Source organism: Chiloscyllium punctatum, chromosome 32, assembly GCF_047496795.1.
Source record: "Chiloscyllium punctatum isolate Juve2018m chromosome 32, sChiPun1.3, whole genome shotgun sequence".
Lineage (NCBI taxonomy): Eukaryota > Metazoa > Chordata > Chondrichthyes > Orectolobiformes > Hemiscylliidae > Chiloscyllium > Chiloscyllium punctatum.
The window spans coordinates 58,963,741-58,980,279 of NC_092770.1; the positions used below are offsets into that span (position 1 = coordinate 58,963,741).

At 41.7% G+C, this 16,539-nt stretch overlaps 1 protein-coding gene across 7 annotated transcripts in view; it reads right to left on the reverse strand.

Annotated features, from left to right (window-relative positions):
* Positions 1-16,539, reverse strand: part of dgki (diacylglycerol kinase, iota) — a 235,012-nt gene that overhangs the window by 12,549 nt on the left and 205,924 nt on the right. For all 7 annotated transcript variants that reach the window (XM_072552477.1, XM_072552472.1, XM_072552476.1 and 4 more), the window contains 3 exons: positions 12,792-12,917; positions 11,959-11,984; positions 3,298-3,335 (listed from right to left, as the gene is read on the reverse strand). In XM_072552477.1, coding sequence (XP_072408578.1) covers positions 3,298-3,335; positions 11,959-11,984; positions 12,792-12,917 — 190 coding nt within the window. The remainder of the gene's footprint in view (positions 1-3,297; positions 3,336-11,958; positions 11,985-12,791; positions 12,918-16,539) is intronic.

Here is a 16,539-nt window from a genome sequence, read left to right on the forward strand (position 1 = left end):
AGAATACCTCTGGGTTTTCTTGACTGGGGGTAAACTGTTATCCTGAAGAAGGGCTTATGCCCGAAACGTCGATTCTCCTGTTCCTTGGATGCTGCCTGACCTGCTGTGCTTTTCCAGCAACACATTTTCAGCTCTGATCTCCAGCATCTGCAGTCCTCACTTTCTCCTCGTAAACTGTTATCTCCAGTTACTGAAATTGGTGATCTTTCTGGGTACCCTCCCCTTGAGCCTTCCGCAATGAGGATGTAACTCTGAGAGCTGTCAAGTGGGAGCTCTGCTCATGTGACATGTGACATTCTAGCAAGGCCAGGTGTTGACAATAGACAATAGGTGCAGGAGTAGGCCATTCTGCCCTTCGAGCCTGCACCACCATTCAATATGATCATGATTGATCATCCTTAATCAGTATCCTGTTCCTGCCTTATCTCCATAACCCTTGATTCCACTATCCTTGAGAGCTCTATCTAACTCTTTCTTAAATGAATCCAGAGACTGGGCCTCCACTGACCTCTGGGGCAGAACATTCCACACAGCTACCACTCTCTGGGTGAAGAAGTTTCTCCTCATCTCTGTCCAGCTGAAGGTGGCTGGCATCAGCCTTCAACAACAGTGATGATTCAAGGATGGAGTCTAAAAAAGCCTGATTCCCTGCTATTCGAACACTTATAAGGTTGTACAGGTTTATACACATTGACCGCACAGGGAAAGTGGTCACCATACACATTTTCTATCGATACCTGAATATCTCTTAATACATTGAACCCAAAACACCCAGGATATTTTCAAAACATCCTCACTTCCAGTGGAGTATTGATTGTGTTTGAAACTACCAGAAATCCCAGGCTATGCAGACTGTGAATGATGACAGATAGGGAGAGCTCGATGTAGCCATGACAGGGGATGACTGCCCGTGTGAAATAGAAACAGGATCAGGTGCTAAAGGAAGACACATCAATCAGCTCAGACTCCTCAGTCAGATGGTCCTTAGAAAACCGATGAGTAATGGCTGATCACTCTGTTCCTATGACAATTATACACAGTGCTCCTACTTGCCAAATTTCAAGTACTTTGTAAAGGAATCCACATAGATCTTAGCCACTTTCTGAAGGACCCATGCCATTCACCTAGCTGCCAGTGAGTGGCCCAACTAGTTTAGCTCCTAGTGAGAACGAAGGTGTTGCACTAGATAGGGTCTCTGTGCCCATTGGGAACTAGCAGCCATGTTTGTTGAGGGTATTCTCTTTGAAGTGTACAGTACTGTCACAACACCTTTTTACAGTACCTTTTGGGTGAGACTGACCAAGAAGCTTACAATGGAGATAGGACACAAGAGCTGGATCTGTGCATACTAAATGGTAATCTGTCCAGCGACTTCTTCAGGTGGAGGTCTACATCCCTGTTCACACAGTTACCTCTCTAACGGCAGTCTCCTTCCTGGTCTGAGAAGCCCAATTTCTCACCTGGAGGAGGGTAACATTATCTTACACTTCAAAGAAAGGTAATTGAGCTTGGTTACTATAAAACCTCCTCAACGCTATTTAGAAATTCTCACCTCTCACTGCTTCTGTAGATGGTCCTTTGATATTCTGGGAGAAAGTGAGGAATGCACGTGCTGCAGGTCAGAGTCGAGAGTGTGTTGCTAGGAAAATAAACAGCAGGCAACGGCAGCATCCAAGGAGCAGGAGAATTGACGATTTGGGCATAAGCCCTTCAACATTGATCCTCCTGCTCCTGAATGCTACCTGATCTTCAGTATTCTGGCCTTGGTCAATCAGAAGAAGAGCTCCAGATTATGACTATGCGGTTCAACAAGTTCACCAGCTTCACAGATACAAAGACCTCTGCAGCTGCTGTCCTCAGTGACTCTTAAAGATCTGCTGTAGACTTCTTTGAACATCTGTACCTCTTAACAGTATTTCCCACCTGCTCACTTGCATTGAAACCCCAGGGTGCCATAACTGGCTGTGTGTCCTCATTCCAGTCTTCAATCGATAATCGAGTGTTTCTGGACTTCCCATCAATCGTTTTGCTCCCACAGACACTCTAAGAAACAGACAGTTCGTTCAACCGCTCAGCTGCCTTTCCTTACTGGTGCCATCTGCTGGTGGAGGTCCTTGTACAATCGCTCGAGCTCCCCTGCCAGCATTCTCCCTTACCATTGGCACTTATTGCTGGTTCTGTCACACGTTTCCTCCTTCTCTCCTTTCTTAATCTAACCCAACAGCACCCTTTGAAAAACCTAGCAAAGAGAAATCTGATACTGCATCTATGCTGCTGCATTTGCTAAAATACTCCCATTTGACCCATGAAGGAGCAATTTAGTACAGGTACTGAATTCAAACTCCGGCAGGACAAGTTGAATTGAATAAGTGTCTTAATTTATGGTCTAGCTCCAGAAACGTAACAAATGAATTGCTGTAAACAACTAGGTGATTCACTAGTGTCCTTTAGGACCAGCAACCTGCCATCTGGATCTGTTAGAAATAGGGTGATTTTACCTTAAGAAATGCGCTGAGTATTCTGCAAAAGACCCACTCTCACAAAAGAGAGAAAGCTAAGAAATCCAGTGCCTAGCACAGATTCTAATGTAAGACATTTTGAAGCCTGGTAAATGAAATTTCATAATGCACGCATAAATTACTTGTCTGACTAAAGGATGGTCTAGCATGCATAGAACCATAAGGTAACTTATGAGTCAATGGAAATAGAAGAGGAAAGCCTGTAGAATTTGCACATTCTCTCCTAATTGTGATGAACACATACAACTACTACCATTACATTTACTGGAAAGTAGTTGGCAATCCCAACCATTAATGGCAAATGTCAAGCCAAGTAGCATGACCATTAGTCTATTGTGCCCTACAATGGTTCCTTCACAGGTGGAGGTGTAGTGGTAATGTCAGTGAATCAGTAATCTAGTAATGTTCTGGGTCACAGCCTCAAATCTCACATGGCAGATGGCGAAATTTGAATTCAATAAAAAAATCTGGAAGCAAAAACTCTTGTTTAACAGCAACCATGTAAACATTGACAATTATCATAAATGTCAATCTGGTTCACTAAAGTCCTTTTGAGAATGAAATCTGCTGTTCTTACCTGGTGTGTCCGAAACGTGTCTCCACACTCACAACAATGTAGTTGACTCTTAAGACCCATGAAATGGCGTTGCAAGCCGCTATGTTTAAGGGCAATAAAGGGTGGGCAATAAATGCTGGCACAGCTGGTGAAACCCACATCTTATGAATGAATACTTTTAAAAATATAAAGTTAGCCCAAAATCCCCATCTGTTTCATTACCTTTTGCAGATCACCCTCTAGGACTGAATGAAGTAGTTCTGAAAGAAAAACAATGAATAACATATTCATCATAATGCAGTGTCTATCAGATGCTTAAAGTACCTGCCCATCCAATGAAGGTTCATAATATCCATTAAAACTATTGGGTAGAAATAAAGATAGTGAATTAAAAATGATTATTCAATGGTAGAACTCTGCTATCTTTGTATGTTCCTTCTACACAGATAGTAGAAAATATTTGGGAAAGGAGCCTGAGACATAAAAGAAAGATACTGAAGAGTAAAAATGGAAAATAGTTCATTTTTAGAAGGAGGTAGTAAACCTGGGTGAATTAGAAAGAGAAGCAGAAGTAGGCTACAGGACAGTAACTGAATGTTGGGAAGCAGAGAGAGTGAGAGAGAGAGGGAGATAGCTGTAACTGTTTAACAACTATATATAGAAAACAGAAATGAAACTCTCAATGTGCTAATACATTGCAAAAATACTTTTCGGTGACAGAAAACTGCAATATGTAAATAAAATACAATTAAACCCATTAATATTAAATAGAGTTTAATAGTTAGCTTGCTTATTAAGGATACTAGCTGCAGTGACAGTGTTTCAGAGGCACTTTAAGCAACAGGAGGAATGAACTACCCACTGTGTCAATTTTGGATTGGCAGCTGTCTTCTGGGATTGCTAGTTTCATGTTTAATAATTATTCTGATAGATGTGACAGCCCTCAGAAACCTGTGAGAGCAGGGTATACCATCTACAAAATGTGCTGCAGCACATTGTCAGGACTTTATGGACAGCATGTCTCTAACCTGCAACTATCTAGATGGACAAGGGCAGCGGATACAAGAGAACACCGCCAACTGCAAGTTCTCCTCCAAGCCATATATCACCCTGAATTATAATCATTGTTCCTTCACTGTCACTGGGTCAAAATCTCAGGACACCCTACCCAACAGCATTGTGGGTGTATGCACACCTCAAATTCTGCAGAGGTTCAAGAAAACAGCTTTGTAAGGAATTTTGAAGGGCAACAAATGATGGCCTTGCCTGAGATACTCAAGTCTCAAAAATGAATGAAAAAATGATTTCAGGAAGAGGTCGGCATGTTTCTTAAAGCAGCTATTGGATCTTAATGATAGGGGGAGGAATTAGTCTATAAAGAAAATAAAACGATTGGATTTTAAATTGGGCAGAAGTTTATGTTCCAAATATATCAGACTCATAACAGGAAAGAGGCCTTTCAGCTCATCAAGTCTATGTCACCTATGTACAGTAATCCCACTTTCAAGCACTTGGTCATGAATGTTATGATATTTCAAGTATTCATTCACATACTTAAAGGCTGCGAGGTTTCTCACCTCAACATTCTAGCCGGAAGGACCTGAAGAGAGAGCTAAGAGCAGCAAGGAGGGGACATGAAAGGTCCTTAGTGGGTAGGATTAGGGAAAACCCTAAGGCTTTCTATAGGTATGTTAGGAATAAAAGAATGACTAGGGAAGGAATAGGTCCAATCAAGGATAGTAATGGGAAGTTGCGTGTGGAGGCTGAAGAGATTGGGGAGGCGCTGAATGAATACTTTTCGTCAGTATTCACTCAGGAACAGGACATTGTTGTCGATATGAATACTGGGGCACGAATAAGTAGAATGGATGGCTTTGAGATATGTAGAGAAGAGGTGTTGGAAATTCTGGCAAGGGTGAAAATAGATAAGTCCCCTGGGCCTGATGGCATTTATCCTAGGCTTCTCTGGGAAGCAAGGGAGGAGATTGCAGAGCCATTGGCCTTGATTTTTGTGTCCTCTTTGTCGACAGGAGTAGTGCCAGAGGACTGGAGGCTAGCAAACGTGGTTCCCTTGTTCAAGAAGGGGAGTAGGGATAATCCTAGTAACTATAGGCCAGTGAGTCTCACTTCTGTTGTGGGCAAAGTCTTAGAGAGAATTGTAAGGGATAGGATTTATGAACATTTGGATAGGAATAATGTGATCAAGGATAGTCAGCATGGTTTTGTGAAGGGCAGGTCGTGCCTCACAAACCTTATTGAATTCTTTGAGAAGGTGACTAAGGAGGTAGATGAGGGGAAAGCGGTAGATGTGGTATATATGGATTTTAGTAAGGCGTTTGATAAGGTCCCCCATGGTAGGCTACTGCAGAAAATACAGAGATATGGCATTGAGGGTGAGTTGGAGGTTTGGATTAGGAATTGGCTCTCTGGAAGAGGGTAGTAGTTGATGGCAAAGGTTCATCTTGGAGTGCCGTCACTAGCGGTGTTCCGCAAGGATCTGTTTTGGGACCATTGCTGTTCGTCATTTTTATAAATGACCTGGAGGAAGGGTTAGAAGGTTGGGTGAGCAAGTTTGCGGATGATACGAAAGTCGGTGGAGTTGTTGACAGTGAGGAAGGATATGGCAGGTTACAGCGGGATATAGAGAAGCTGCAGAGCTGGGCAGAAAGGTGGCAAATGGAGTTCAATGTAGCTAAGTGTGAAGTGATTCACTTTGGTAAGAGTAATAAAAAGATGGATTACTGGGCTAATGGTAGACTACTTGGTAGTGTGGAAGAGCAGAGGGATCTTGGTGTCCATGTACACAGATCTCTGAAAGTTGCCACCCAGGTAAATAGTGCAGTGAAGAAGGCATATGGCGTACTGGCTTTTATTGGTAGAGGAATTGAGTTCCGGAGTCCTGAGGTCATGCTGCAGTTGTATAAGACTCTGGTGCGGCCGCATCTGGAATATTGTGTGCAGTTTTGGTCGCCATACTATAGGAAGGATGTGGAGGCACTGGAACGGGTGCAGAGGAAGTTTACCAGGATGTTGCCTGGTATGGTAGGAAGATCCTATGAGGAAAGGCTGAGGCACTTGGGGTTGTTTTCATTGGAGAAAAGAAGGTTTAGGGGTGATTTGATAGAGGTGTACAAGATGATTAGGAGGTTAGATAGGGTTGACAGTGAGAACCTTTTTCCACGTATGGAGTCAGCTATGACAAGGGGGCATAGCTTTAAATTAAGGGGGGGTAGATATAGGACTGATGTTAGGGGTAGGTTCTTCACTCAGCGAGTCGTGAGTTCATGGAATGCCCTGCCAGTAGCAGTAGTGGACTCTCCCTCTTTATGGGTATTTAAGCGGGCATTGGATAGGTATATGGAGGATAGTGGGTTAGTGTAGGTTAGGTGGGCTTTGATCGGCGCAACATCGAGGGCCGAAGGGCCTGTACTGCGCTGTATTCTTCTATGTTCTATGTTCTAACTACCCTCTCAAGCAGTGTATTCCAGGTACAGAGTACCTTCTGGGTGAAAAACATTTTCCTCAAATTCCCTCTAAACCTCCGGTCCTTCCCTTTAAAAGTATGCACCCTCATTGTTGACCATTCAATTAAGGGGAACAGCTGCTTCCTAGCCACCTTGTCGGTGGTCTTTGTAATCTTATACACTTCAGTAAGGTCCCCTCTTAGCTTCTCTGTTCTAAAGAAAACAACTCAAATCTATTCAGCCTCTCTTCACAGCTGAATCACCCCAGCCCAGGCAACAACATGGTGAATCTCTTTTGCACCTCCTCCAAAGAAATCTCTTAAATTAAGCTGCAGATAGCTTGCACTCAATCTCAAAGGAATTGGGGTCTGAAATTAATGAAGTTTTAACAGAAATGTTTGCATTTCTGTTAAAACAAAACTGTCTTCCTCTCAACTCACAAAATATTTGACGGAATCATGCGGCCCATGTCAAACTGAGAATTGGATCATTATGTGATGGTAGTGTTCATTTAAAAGGGATTTGATATACGCTGCTTCTCTTGCAAAGAGGTGTTGCCAGTGGCACCGAAATGTCTGTTTCAGAAGCAGAGGGTAAATAGCTTTGAGCTCCAAGTATTTTTTTAAAATTAGACAAAAGAAGCATGAGTGGATACGTCAGGCTGACATAGGCTCAGGATTTTAGTTTTGCTTTGAGTTGAAGTGGGGCCTTTTGGAGTTGAAGCTGCTAGATACAGCTCTCCCTTCTGCAGCTAAAGGTTTGAGTTTGTTCTCTACTACCAGACTGTTTCTTTCAGTGATGTTTTTCTCCTGGAATACAGACAGCACATGAGAAATTCTAATGAATTTGCTTTGCCAAGGGTACGATTATTAGATGCTGTGGCATTGGAACAATCATTGGTTAGTAGTTAAACAATATATTCTTTTGTTAAGTATTTCAAATGTGTTAAAGTTATGCCAACTTTTGTTTTTGTTTGTATTTTTACTGTCTTGGAAGAATAATGTGTGTTTTGCTCAGAGCCTAACAGTGGACAAATCAAATTACATCTAGAACAAAGCACCTAACACTTACCTTTAATAGACAATAGACAATAGGTACAGGAGTAGGCCATTCTGCCCTTCGAGCCTGCACCACCATTCAGTCTGATCATTGCTGATCATCTTTAATCAGTATCCTGTTCCTGCCTTATCTCCATAACCCTTGATTCCACAATCCTTGAGAGCTCTATCCAACTCTTTCTTAAATGAATCTAGAGACTGGGCCTCCACTGCCCTCTGGGGCAGAGCATTCCACACAGCCACCATTCTCTGGGTGAAGATGTTTCTCCTCATCTCTGTCCTAAATGGTTTACCCCATATTTTTAAGCTGTGTCCTCTGGTTCGGCATTTACCCATCAGCGGAAACATGTTTCCTGCCTCCAGAGTGTCCAATCCTTTAATAATCTTATATGTCTCAATCATATCCCCTCTCAGTCTTCTAAACTCAAGGGTATACAAGTCCAGTCGCTCCAGTCTTTCAGTGTAAGATAATCCCGCCATTCCAGGAATTGACCTCGTGAACCTACGCTGCACTCCCTCAATAGCCAGAATGTCTTTCCTCAAATGTGGAGACCAGAACTGCACACAGTACTCCAGGTGTGGTCTCACCAGGGCCCTGTACAGCTGCAGAAGAACCTCTTTGCTTCTATACTCAATCCCTCTTATTATGAAGGCAAGCATGCTATTAGCCTTCTTCACTACCTGCTGTACCTGCATGCTTACCTTCATTGACTGGTGTACAAGAATACCCAGATCTCTCTGTGCTGCCCCTTTACCTAAATTGATTCCATTTAGGTAGTAATCTGCCTTCCTGTTCTTGCCACCAAAATGGATAACCATACATTTATCCACACTAAACTGCATCTGCCATGCATCTGACCACTCGACTAACTTGTCCAGGTCACCCTGTAATCTCCTAACATCCTCATCACATTTAACCCTGCCCCCAGCTTAGTACCATCAGCAAATTTGCTAATGTTATTGCTAATACCACCTTCTATATCATTCACATATATTGTAAGAAGTTGCGGTCCCAGTACTGATCCCTGCGGTACCCCACTGGTCACTGCCTGCCATTCCGAAATGGAGTCGTTTATCACTACTCTTTGTTTCCTATCAGCCAACCAACTTTCAATCCAATCTAGTACTTTGCCCCCAATATCATGCGCCCTAAGTTTGCTCACTAACCTCCTGTGTGGGACTTTATCAAAAGCTTTCTGCAAGTCCAGGTACACTATATCTACTGGATCTCCCTCGTCCATCTTCAGAGTTACATCCTCAAAAAATTCAAGAAGATTAGTCAAGCATGATTTCCCCTTCATAAATCCATGCTGACTCTGACCTACCCTGTTACTACTATCCAGATGTGTCATAATTTCATCCTTTATAATAGACTCCAGCATCTTTCCCACCACTGAGGTCAAACTAACTGGTCTATAATTTCCTGTTTTCTCTCTCCCACCTTTCTTAAAAAGTGGTACAACAATACCCAGCATCCAAACCACAGGAACTGATCCCGAATCTATCGAACTCTGGAAAATAATCACCAACGCATCTACAATTTCTCGAGCCACCTCCTTCAGTACCCTGGGATGTAGACCATCAGGCGCCGGGGACTTATCAACCTTCAGACCTAACAGTCTCTCCAACACCAATTCCTGGCAAATATAATTCCCTTAAGTTCAGGTCCTTCAGCCACTGTTACCTCAGGGAGATTGCTTGTGTCTTCCCCAGTGAACACAGATCTGAAGTACCAATTCAAGTCTTCTGCCATTTCTTTGTTCCCCGCAATATATTCCCCTGTTTCTGTCTTCAAGGGCCCAATTTTAGTCTTAACCACTTTTTTGCCTTTCACATACCTAAAAAAGCTTTTACTATCCTCCTTTATATTATTGGCCAGTTTACCTTCGTACCTCATTTTTCCTCTGCGTATTTCCTTCTTAGTAATCCTCTGTTGTTATTTAAAAGCTTCCCAGTCCTCCGTTTTCCTACTTATCTTTGCTACATTATACTTTTTCTCTCTTAACTCTATATGTTTTTTAACTTCTCTCGTCAGCCACGGTCACCCATGCCTCCTCCTAGGATCTTTCTTCCTTTTTGGAATGAACTGATCCTGCAACTTCTGCATTATACACAGAAATATCCGCCATTGTTCCTCCACTGTCATCCCTGCTAAGGTATTGCACCATTGAACTTTGGCCAGCTCCTCCCTCATAGCTCCTTTATTCAACAGAAATATTGTCACTTCCAATTGTACCCTCTCTCTCTCAAATTGCAGATTGAAGCTTATTGTATTATGGTCACTACTTCCCAATGGCTCCTTCACTTCAAGGTCCCTGACCAATTCTGGTTCGTTGCACAATACCAGATTCAGAATTGCCTTCTCCCTGGTCGGCTCCAGCACCAGCTGTTCTAAGAATCTATCCGTGAGGCACTCCACAAAGTCTCTTTCTTGAGGTCCAATACCATCCTGATTCTACCAACCTGCATTTTGAAATCCCCCATAACAACTATAGTAACATCTTTGCGACAGGCCAATTTCAGCTCCTGATTCAACTTACATCCGACATCCAGACTACTGTTTGGGGGCCTATAGATAACTCCCAAGAGGGTCTTTTCACCCTTAGTATTTCTCAGCTCTATCCACACTGACTCTACATCCCCTGATTCTAGGTCCCCCTGCGCATGGGACTGAATATCATCCCTTGCCAACATGACCACCCCACCCCCTCTGCCTATCAGTCTATCCTTACGATAGCACATGTAGCCTTGAATATTCATTTCCCAGGCCCTGTCCACTTGAAGCCACGTCTCAGTTATCCCCACAATATCATAGCTGCCAATTTCCATAAGAGCCTCAAGCTCACCCATCTTATTTCTAATGCTTCGTGCATTCATGTATAGTATTTTTAATTTGTTACTGCCCTCACCCTTCCCATCAACTCCTAATTCACTCAACCTTACAGCATGATCCCTTTCTGAGTTTTCTGCCTCATTGATACAGTTGTCTTGCTTGACTTCCCTTGTTCTAACTTTCCCTTCAATTTCCTTCTTAAACATCCAGTTTGTCCCCTCCCCCCCGCTACTTAGTTTAAACGTAGCTGTGTTGCAGTAGCAAACCTGCCTGCCAGAATGCTGGTCCCTAACCTATTAAGGTGCAAACCACCTCTCTTGTAGAATTTATGCTTACCACAAAACATACCCCAGTGATCCAAGAATTTAAATCCTTGCTTCCTGCACCAGTTCCCCAGCCACATGTTCAAGTCCATTATCTCCCTGTTTCTGGTTTCACCAACCTGAGGAACTGGAAGCAAACCGGAGATAACCACCTTGAACGTCCTGCTTTTCAGCCTTCTTCCTAGTCCTCCGAAGTCCCGCTGTAGTATGTTCCTCCTCTTCTTCCCTACATCATTTGTGCCGACATGTACCATCACCTCTGGCTCTTCACCTTCGTCCTTGAGGATTTCCTGCACTCTGACTGTGATGTCTTTAACCCTGGCACCAGGAAGGCAACACACCATCCTTAAATCCCGTCTGCTGCCACAAAAACCCCAGTCAGTTCCTCTCACTATGGAGTCCCCTATTACCACGGCTCTGTGCGATGTCCGACTCTTCTGCTCTGCCTCTGCGCCAACGTTTGATTGACAGACCTGGCCGCCTCACGGACTGGCAGTGTCATCTGTCTCTACTGTTTCCAAAAGATTAACTTGTTCCTGACCCCCCAGGGTCTCTTGCACCTGTCTCCTCTCTGCCTTCCTCATCGTCTGCTCTCTTCTGGTACGATTGGTGTAATAACCTTGCTGAAGGTCTTGTCCAGAAAGATCTCGTTCTCTTGGATGAGCCTAAGGTCCTCGAGTTTTTTCATAAGTGCTGCAATATGCTCTGTCAGTAGCTGAACGTGCACACACTTTCCACATTTATACGAGCCAGACACATCACAGTCGTTGACCTTCCACATCAAGCACGTAGCACATTGAACCAGCTTGTCAGTCACGTCTTAACCCTCTTCAACTATGACGTAATCACTTCTCTCAACCTCCTTGTCAAAGACTCCTGAGCTAAAGCCTCACTCTTCAATCCACAGGAATTTCCTTGGACCTAGAACACACCCACTCTAATAACAATCACTTACCTTCCCGACCGGCTAAAAGATAAAACTTAGGACTTTGACTATCTCCTTGATATATTTTGAGGGGGTTTAGTCTGGTCCATAACAATTCTTAACAGGGTCTGATTCTGAGGAGTTCGGGGAAGACAGACATACACTCATGTTCCAAAGGCAGTGGTCATGGAGAGTTCAGGGAAATCTGTTGGGATTGCCAAGACTGCAGCCAATGATCAGGAATGCGGGATTATTATGTGCAGATCAAAGAATGAATTACCTTTTTCCTCGGAGGATGAGGGAGGCCTGAGGAAGGAAGAACAAAGAAAATATTTTCTGAGAGTCAGGCATGTGCAACAGATCCTGTCACAAAGACCTTGAAAAATATTATGTATAGAGCAGAAAACTCAAAGGTGATACAGCATGTTAGCCTCAGACAGAACAGAAAGTAGAGAGGTACAGTATCCCAGTATACTGGCAGCAACAATATCAGGGGTAAAGGAATATTGTTAGGATTTGGAGTGTGGGGAATGCTGTCAGGAGTCAGTATGGAAATATAATCAGGACAACAGTGTGGGTAATGCTTTCAGGTTAAGGAATATGGATGTCGTTGTCCAGATTAAGAATATGGATCTTGTCAGGATAAAGAGTGCGTGGGTTTTGTCAGGATAAGGTGGTTAGGATATGTTGTTAGGATCAAGAATGTGGGAAATGTTAGAACCAACATGTGGTGAATACAATTGGGAAGAGGGATGTGAGGAATGTTGTTGCAATCAAGGATGTGGGAATTTTCTTTGGATCAGGCATGTGATGAATATAGTTAGGAAAAAGGATTTAGGGAATCTTGTCAAGATCAGGTGTATGAAGAATGCTGTTGTGGATTGTTGGTCGGGTTCTTATTGCAATTGGGAGCATGGAGAATGTTGTTCTGATCGGGAGTATAGATAAGTTGTTGTGATTAGAAGTGTGCAGAATGTTTTCATTATGTATGGGGATTGCAGAAATGTTGTCAGGATCGGGAGTATGGACAATCCTGTTGGAATGTGGAGAAGAATTCAGAGAACACAATTGTTAATGGGGTGAAGGACTGTGTTAGATGTGAAGAGTTTATACCGGAGTTTCTGGTGAGTCAGTCTTTCTGTCTCTCTGGCAAGATACCGGTGTTGTATCCCAGACTCAGAATCGCAGCTGTCACTTGTGATCCACTTGCTGTTGGAGCCATTCCACAACTCAGTATTGCTGAAAATTTGAAAAGGATTTCTTTTTATTTCAATACAACATTTGAATCAATTTTCCTTTGCACTTTTTTTTTCTGTTTGGTGATAATCATGAGATATTTTATTCTACGTTATTGCCAGGGAAAAACAAAAGGACAAAGGTAGCCTAGATTAAGATCTCAGAATGTTTTCAGCATAGTTTCTTGAAACGGCATGTTCTGTAGCCAACCAGAAAGCAAACTATTACAAGGAGAACTGAATATGCAAGTAGTGAAATTATGCTTCAATTACACAGGGCATTGGTGAAACCTCATCTAGGGTACTATACACATTATTGGCCTCCGTATTTAAGTAAGGATATAAATGTGTTGGATGTAGTTCAGAGCATGATTACTAGACTAATACCTGGAATAGGCAGCTTGTCTTATAAGGAAAGGTTGAACAGACCAGAACTGATATTGAGCAATAAGATATGATATATTAATGACCTCTTGTGAAGGTGACCCTTGGTAGCGAAGACTATCATATGACTGAATTTTACCATCTGTCTGAGGGAGAGGGGAGTGGGTCTAAGACTATTTAAGTAAGAGTAATCATGGTGAATAAAAGCAGAACTGACTAAAATGAATCAAGGATAGGTCAATAGAGATGCAGTGCAGACATTTAAAGAGTATTTCCAAATAAACAGAATGTATACATTCCACAAAGTAAGAAAAATTCTAAGGGATGGTCCTACCATCTGTGGTTAACTAAAAATGTTAAAGAAAGTATCAATCTTAAAGAAAAGCATATAATTATACAAAGTCAGCTGACAGAAAAGAAGATGGAACAGAATATTAAACAGAAGGAAAGAATCACCAAAAAAATTTAAAAAGGAGAAAAAATTCCAGCACGACTACGAGTTATCCAGAAATGTAAAAACAGATAAGAAGTTTCTATAAATATTTTAAAATGTAAAAAATACCGAGTATTCATCCTACAGAAAGCAAGGCTGAAGAATTAATAATGGAAATCAAGGAAACGGATTAAATGAACGGGTAGTTTGTATTTATCATTGATTTAGAGGACACGAGTAACATCCCAGAACCTGCACTAATCGGGGAAATGGAAAGGAGAGAGGAACTCAGAAAAATTGCAATCACCAGAGAAGTGATACTGAATAAATTGCTGGAGCTACAGCTGACAAGCATCCAGCTCCATCCTTGAATCTTAAATAAAGTGGCTAGTGAGATAGTAGATGTATTGGCTTTGAATTTGCAAAATCCTTTGATTCAGAGATAGTCTCATTAGATTGGAAAACAGTGAAGTTAACTTTTTTATTCAAAAAGGGAAGGAGATTAAAAAGCAAGAAACTACTGGTCAGTTAGCTAAACACCTGTCATCTTCACACACGAAGAATAACCAGTCAGATAAGCTATTATAGAGTTGTTAGCACTCAAGACACAATACCCCAGCTTGATTCAGATTACATGTGAAAATACAAATCAGAAGTAAGCCATTCACTTTCTCAAACCTGCTATGCCATTTAATAAGATCATGGCTGATCTGATTGTAGTGTCAAATTCACATTTGCACTTACCCCTGATAACTTCTCTCACACTTTCTTAACAAGAATCTATCCACCTTTGCCTTAAAAATAATCAAGGACTTTGATTCCACTACCTTTTGAAATAGGTTTTCAAAGACCAATGACCCTCTGAGAGAAAAAGATTTTACCTAATCTCTCTTCAAATGAGTGATCTCTGATTTTTAAACATAAACTCCTAGTTATCGATCATCTAATAAGAGGAAATATCCTCTCCACATTTCCTGTATCAAATCCCCTCAGGATTCTATCTGTTTCAATCATGTCACCTCTTGCTCTTTTAAACTCAAGTGGATACAAGATAAGCCTGTATTACTTTTCCTCAAGATAATTGCCTTTTCTACGTATTAGTTTGGTATACCTTCTCTAACCTCCTTCCAACGCATTTATAAATAAGGTGACTAGTAATGTACACAGTATCCAAATGTGGTCTCATCTGAGCCTTGTATAACTGATGCATAGCCTCCCTACTTATGTATTCAGTTTCCTACTTTTCTTGTAAATATTGATATGATTACTATTTTTTTTCAGATTTCTGGCTAGCTTTCACTCATTCTCTAATCTTTCCCTCCTTATTGAATTTTTATTTGTTCTTTGCTTTTTTTAATCTTATGTTCAATCTTGACCTCCTAACTATTACTGCACAATTATAGCTTTATCTCGAAGTTTGATACTATCTTCAAGTGTTCTAATTAACTATGGGTGATGCAAGACCAACTATTCTAATCCCCTTAGAGTTTTTCTTTCCATTTTGAATTTATCTATTGTGTGTTTTCTGAAATATCCACTTACAAGTCTGCCACTCCATCTTCATTGGCCTATCTCTTAACCTGATTTGGCAGATCACTTCAGCTAGCTCTGCTTGCATGCATCAAAATTACCTTCAGTTAAGTTTAAAATACTAATCTGAAACCCACTCTTTCCTCCCTCAAACTGAGTGTAAAATTCAATCATATTATTATTGCTGAGATCTGGGAGTTTTGTTCACTACGAAATTATTAATTAATTCCATTTTGTTGTACAATTCAATTAGCATAGCCTACTTTCTAAATGTCTCCAGAAAATGCTGTTCTAAGAAATTATCCCAAAAACATTCTATGAACATTTCATCCAAGCTACATCTGATTTTTCTAATCTATATGTACTTTAAAATCCTTCATGATTATAACTGTATCTTTTAAACAGGCTCTCGTTTTTATCTTTACACTCAATACTACCACATAGTTACTGGAGAGAGTGGAGGGGGTGTGTGAAAAACACTCCTACAAGTGACTTCTTGCCTTTGTCATTACTCATCTCTCCACAAACTACTTCTAAATCCTGATTTCATGAACTTAGGCCATCTCTCTATATTGTGCTAATACCAGTATTAATAAACAGAGTTACCCCTCCATCTTTTCTTGGCTTTTCATTCCTGAATGTCCAGTACCCTTTAACATTCAGGTCCCAATCTGTGTTATCCTACAGTCATGTCTCATGTAATCATTATCATATCATAGAGTGATAGAAGATGTTTGAGGGTTAGAGGAGGGTTTGAGCTACAAGGAGAGTCATAGAGACGTACAGCATGGAAACAGACCCTTTGGTCCAACACGTCCATGCTGACCAGATATCCTAAGTTAATCTAGTCCCATTTACCGACACAAGGAAGAAACTTGAAAGGGTTCAGAAGAGATTTACAAGGTTGTTGTCAAGGTTGAGATATTGAGCAATAGGGAGAGGCTGAATAGGCTGGTCACCACATTATCGGAAGGATGTGGAAGCTTCAGAAAGGTTCAGAGGAGATTTACTAGGATGTTGCCTGCTACGGAGGGAAGGTCTTATGAGGAATGGCTATGGGGCTTGAGGCTGTTTTTGTTAGAGAGAAGGGTAAGAGGTGACTTAATTGGGACATATAGGATAATCAGAGGGTTAGATAAGGTGGACAGTGAGAGTCTTTTTCCTTGGATGGTGATGGCTAGCACAAGGGGACACAGCTTTAAATTGAGGAGTGATAGATACATGTCAGAGGTAACTTCTTTACTCAGAGAGAAGTAGAGGGGTGGAACTCCCTACCTGT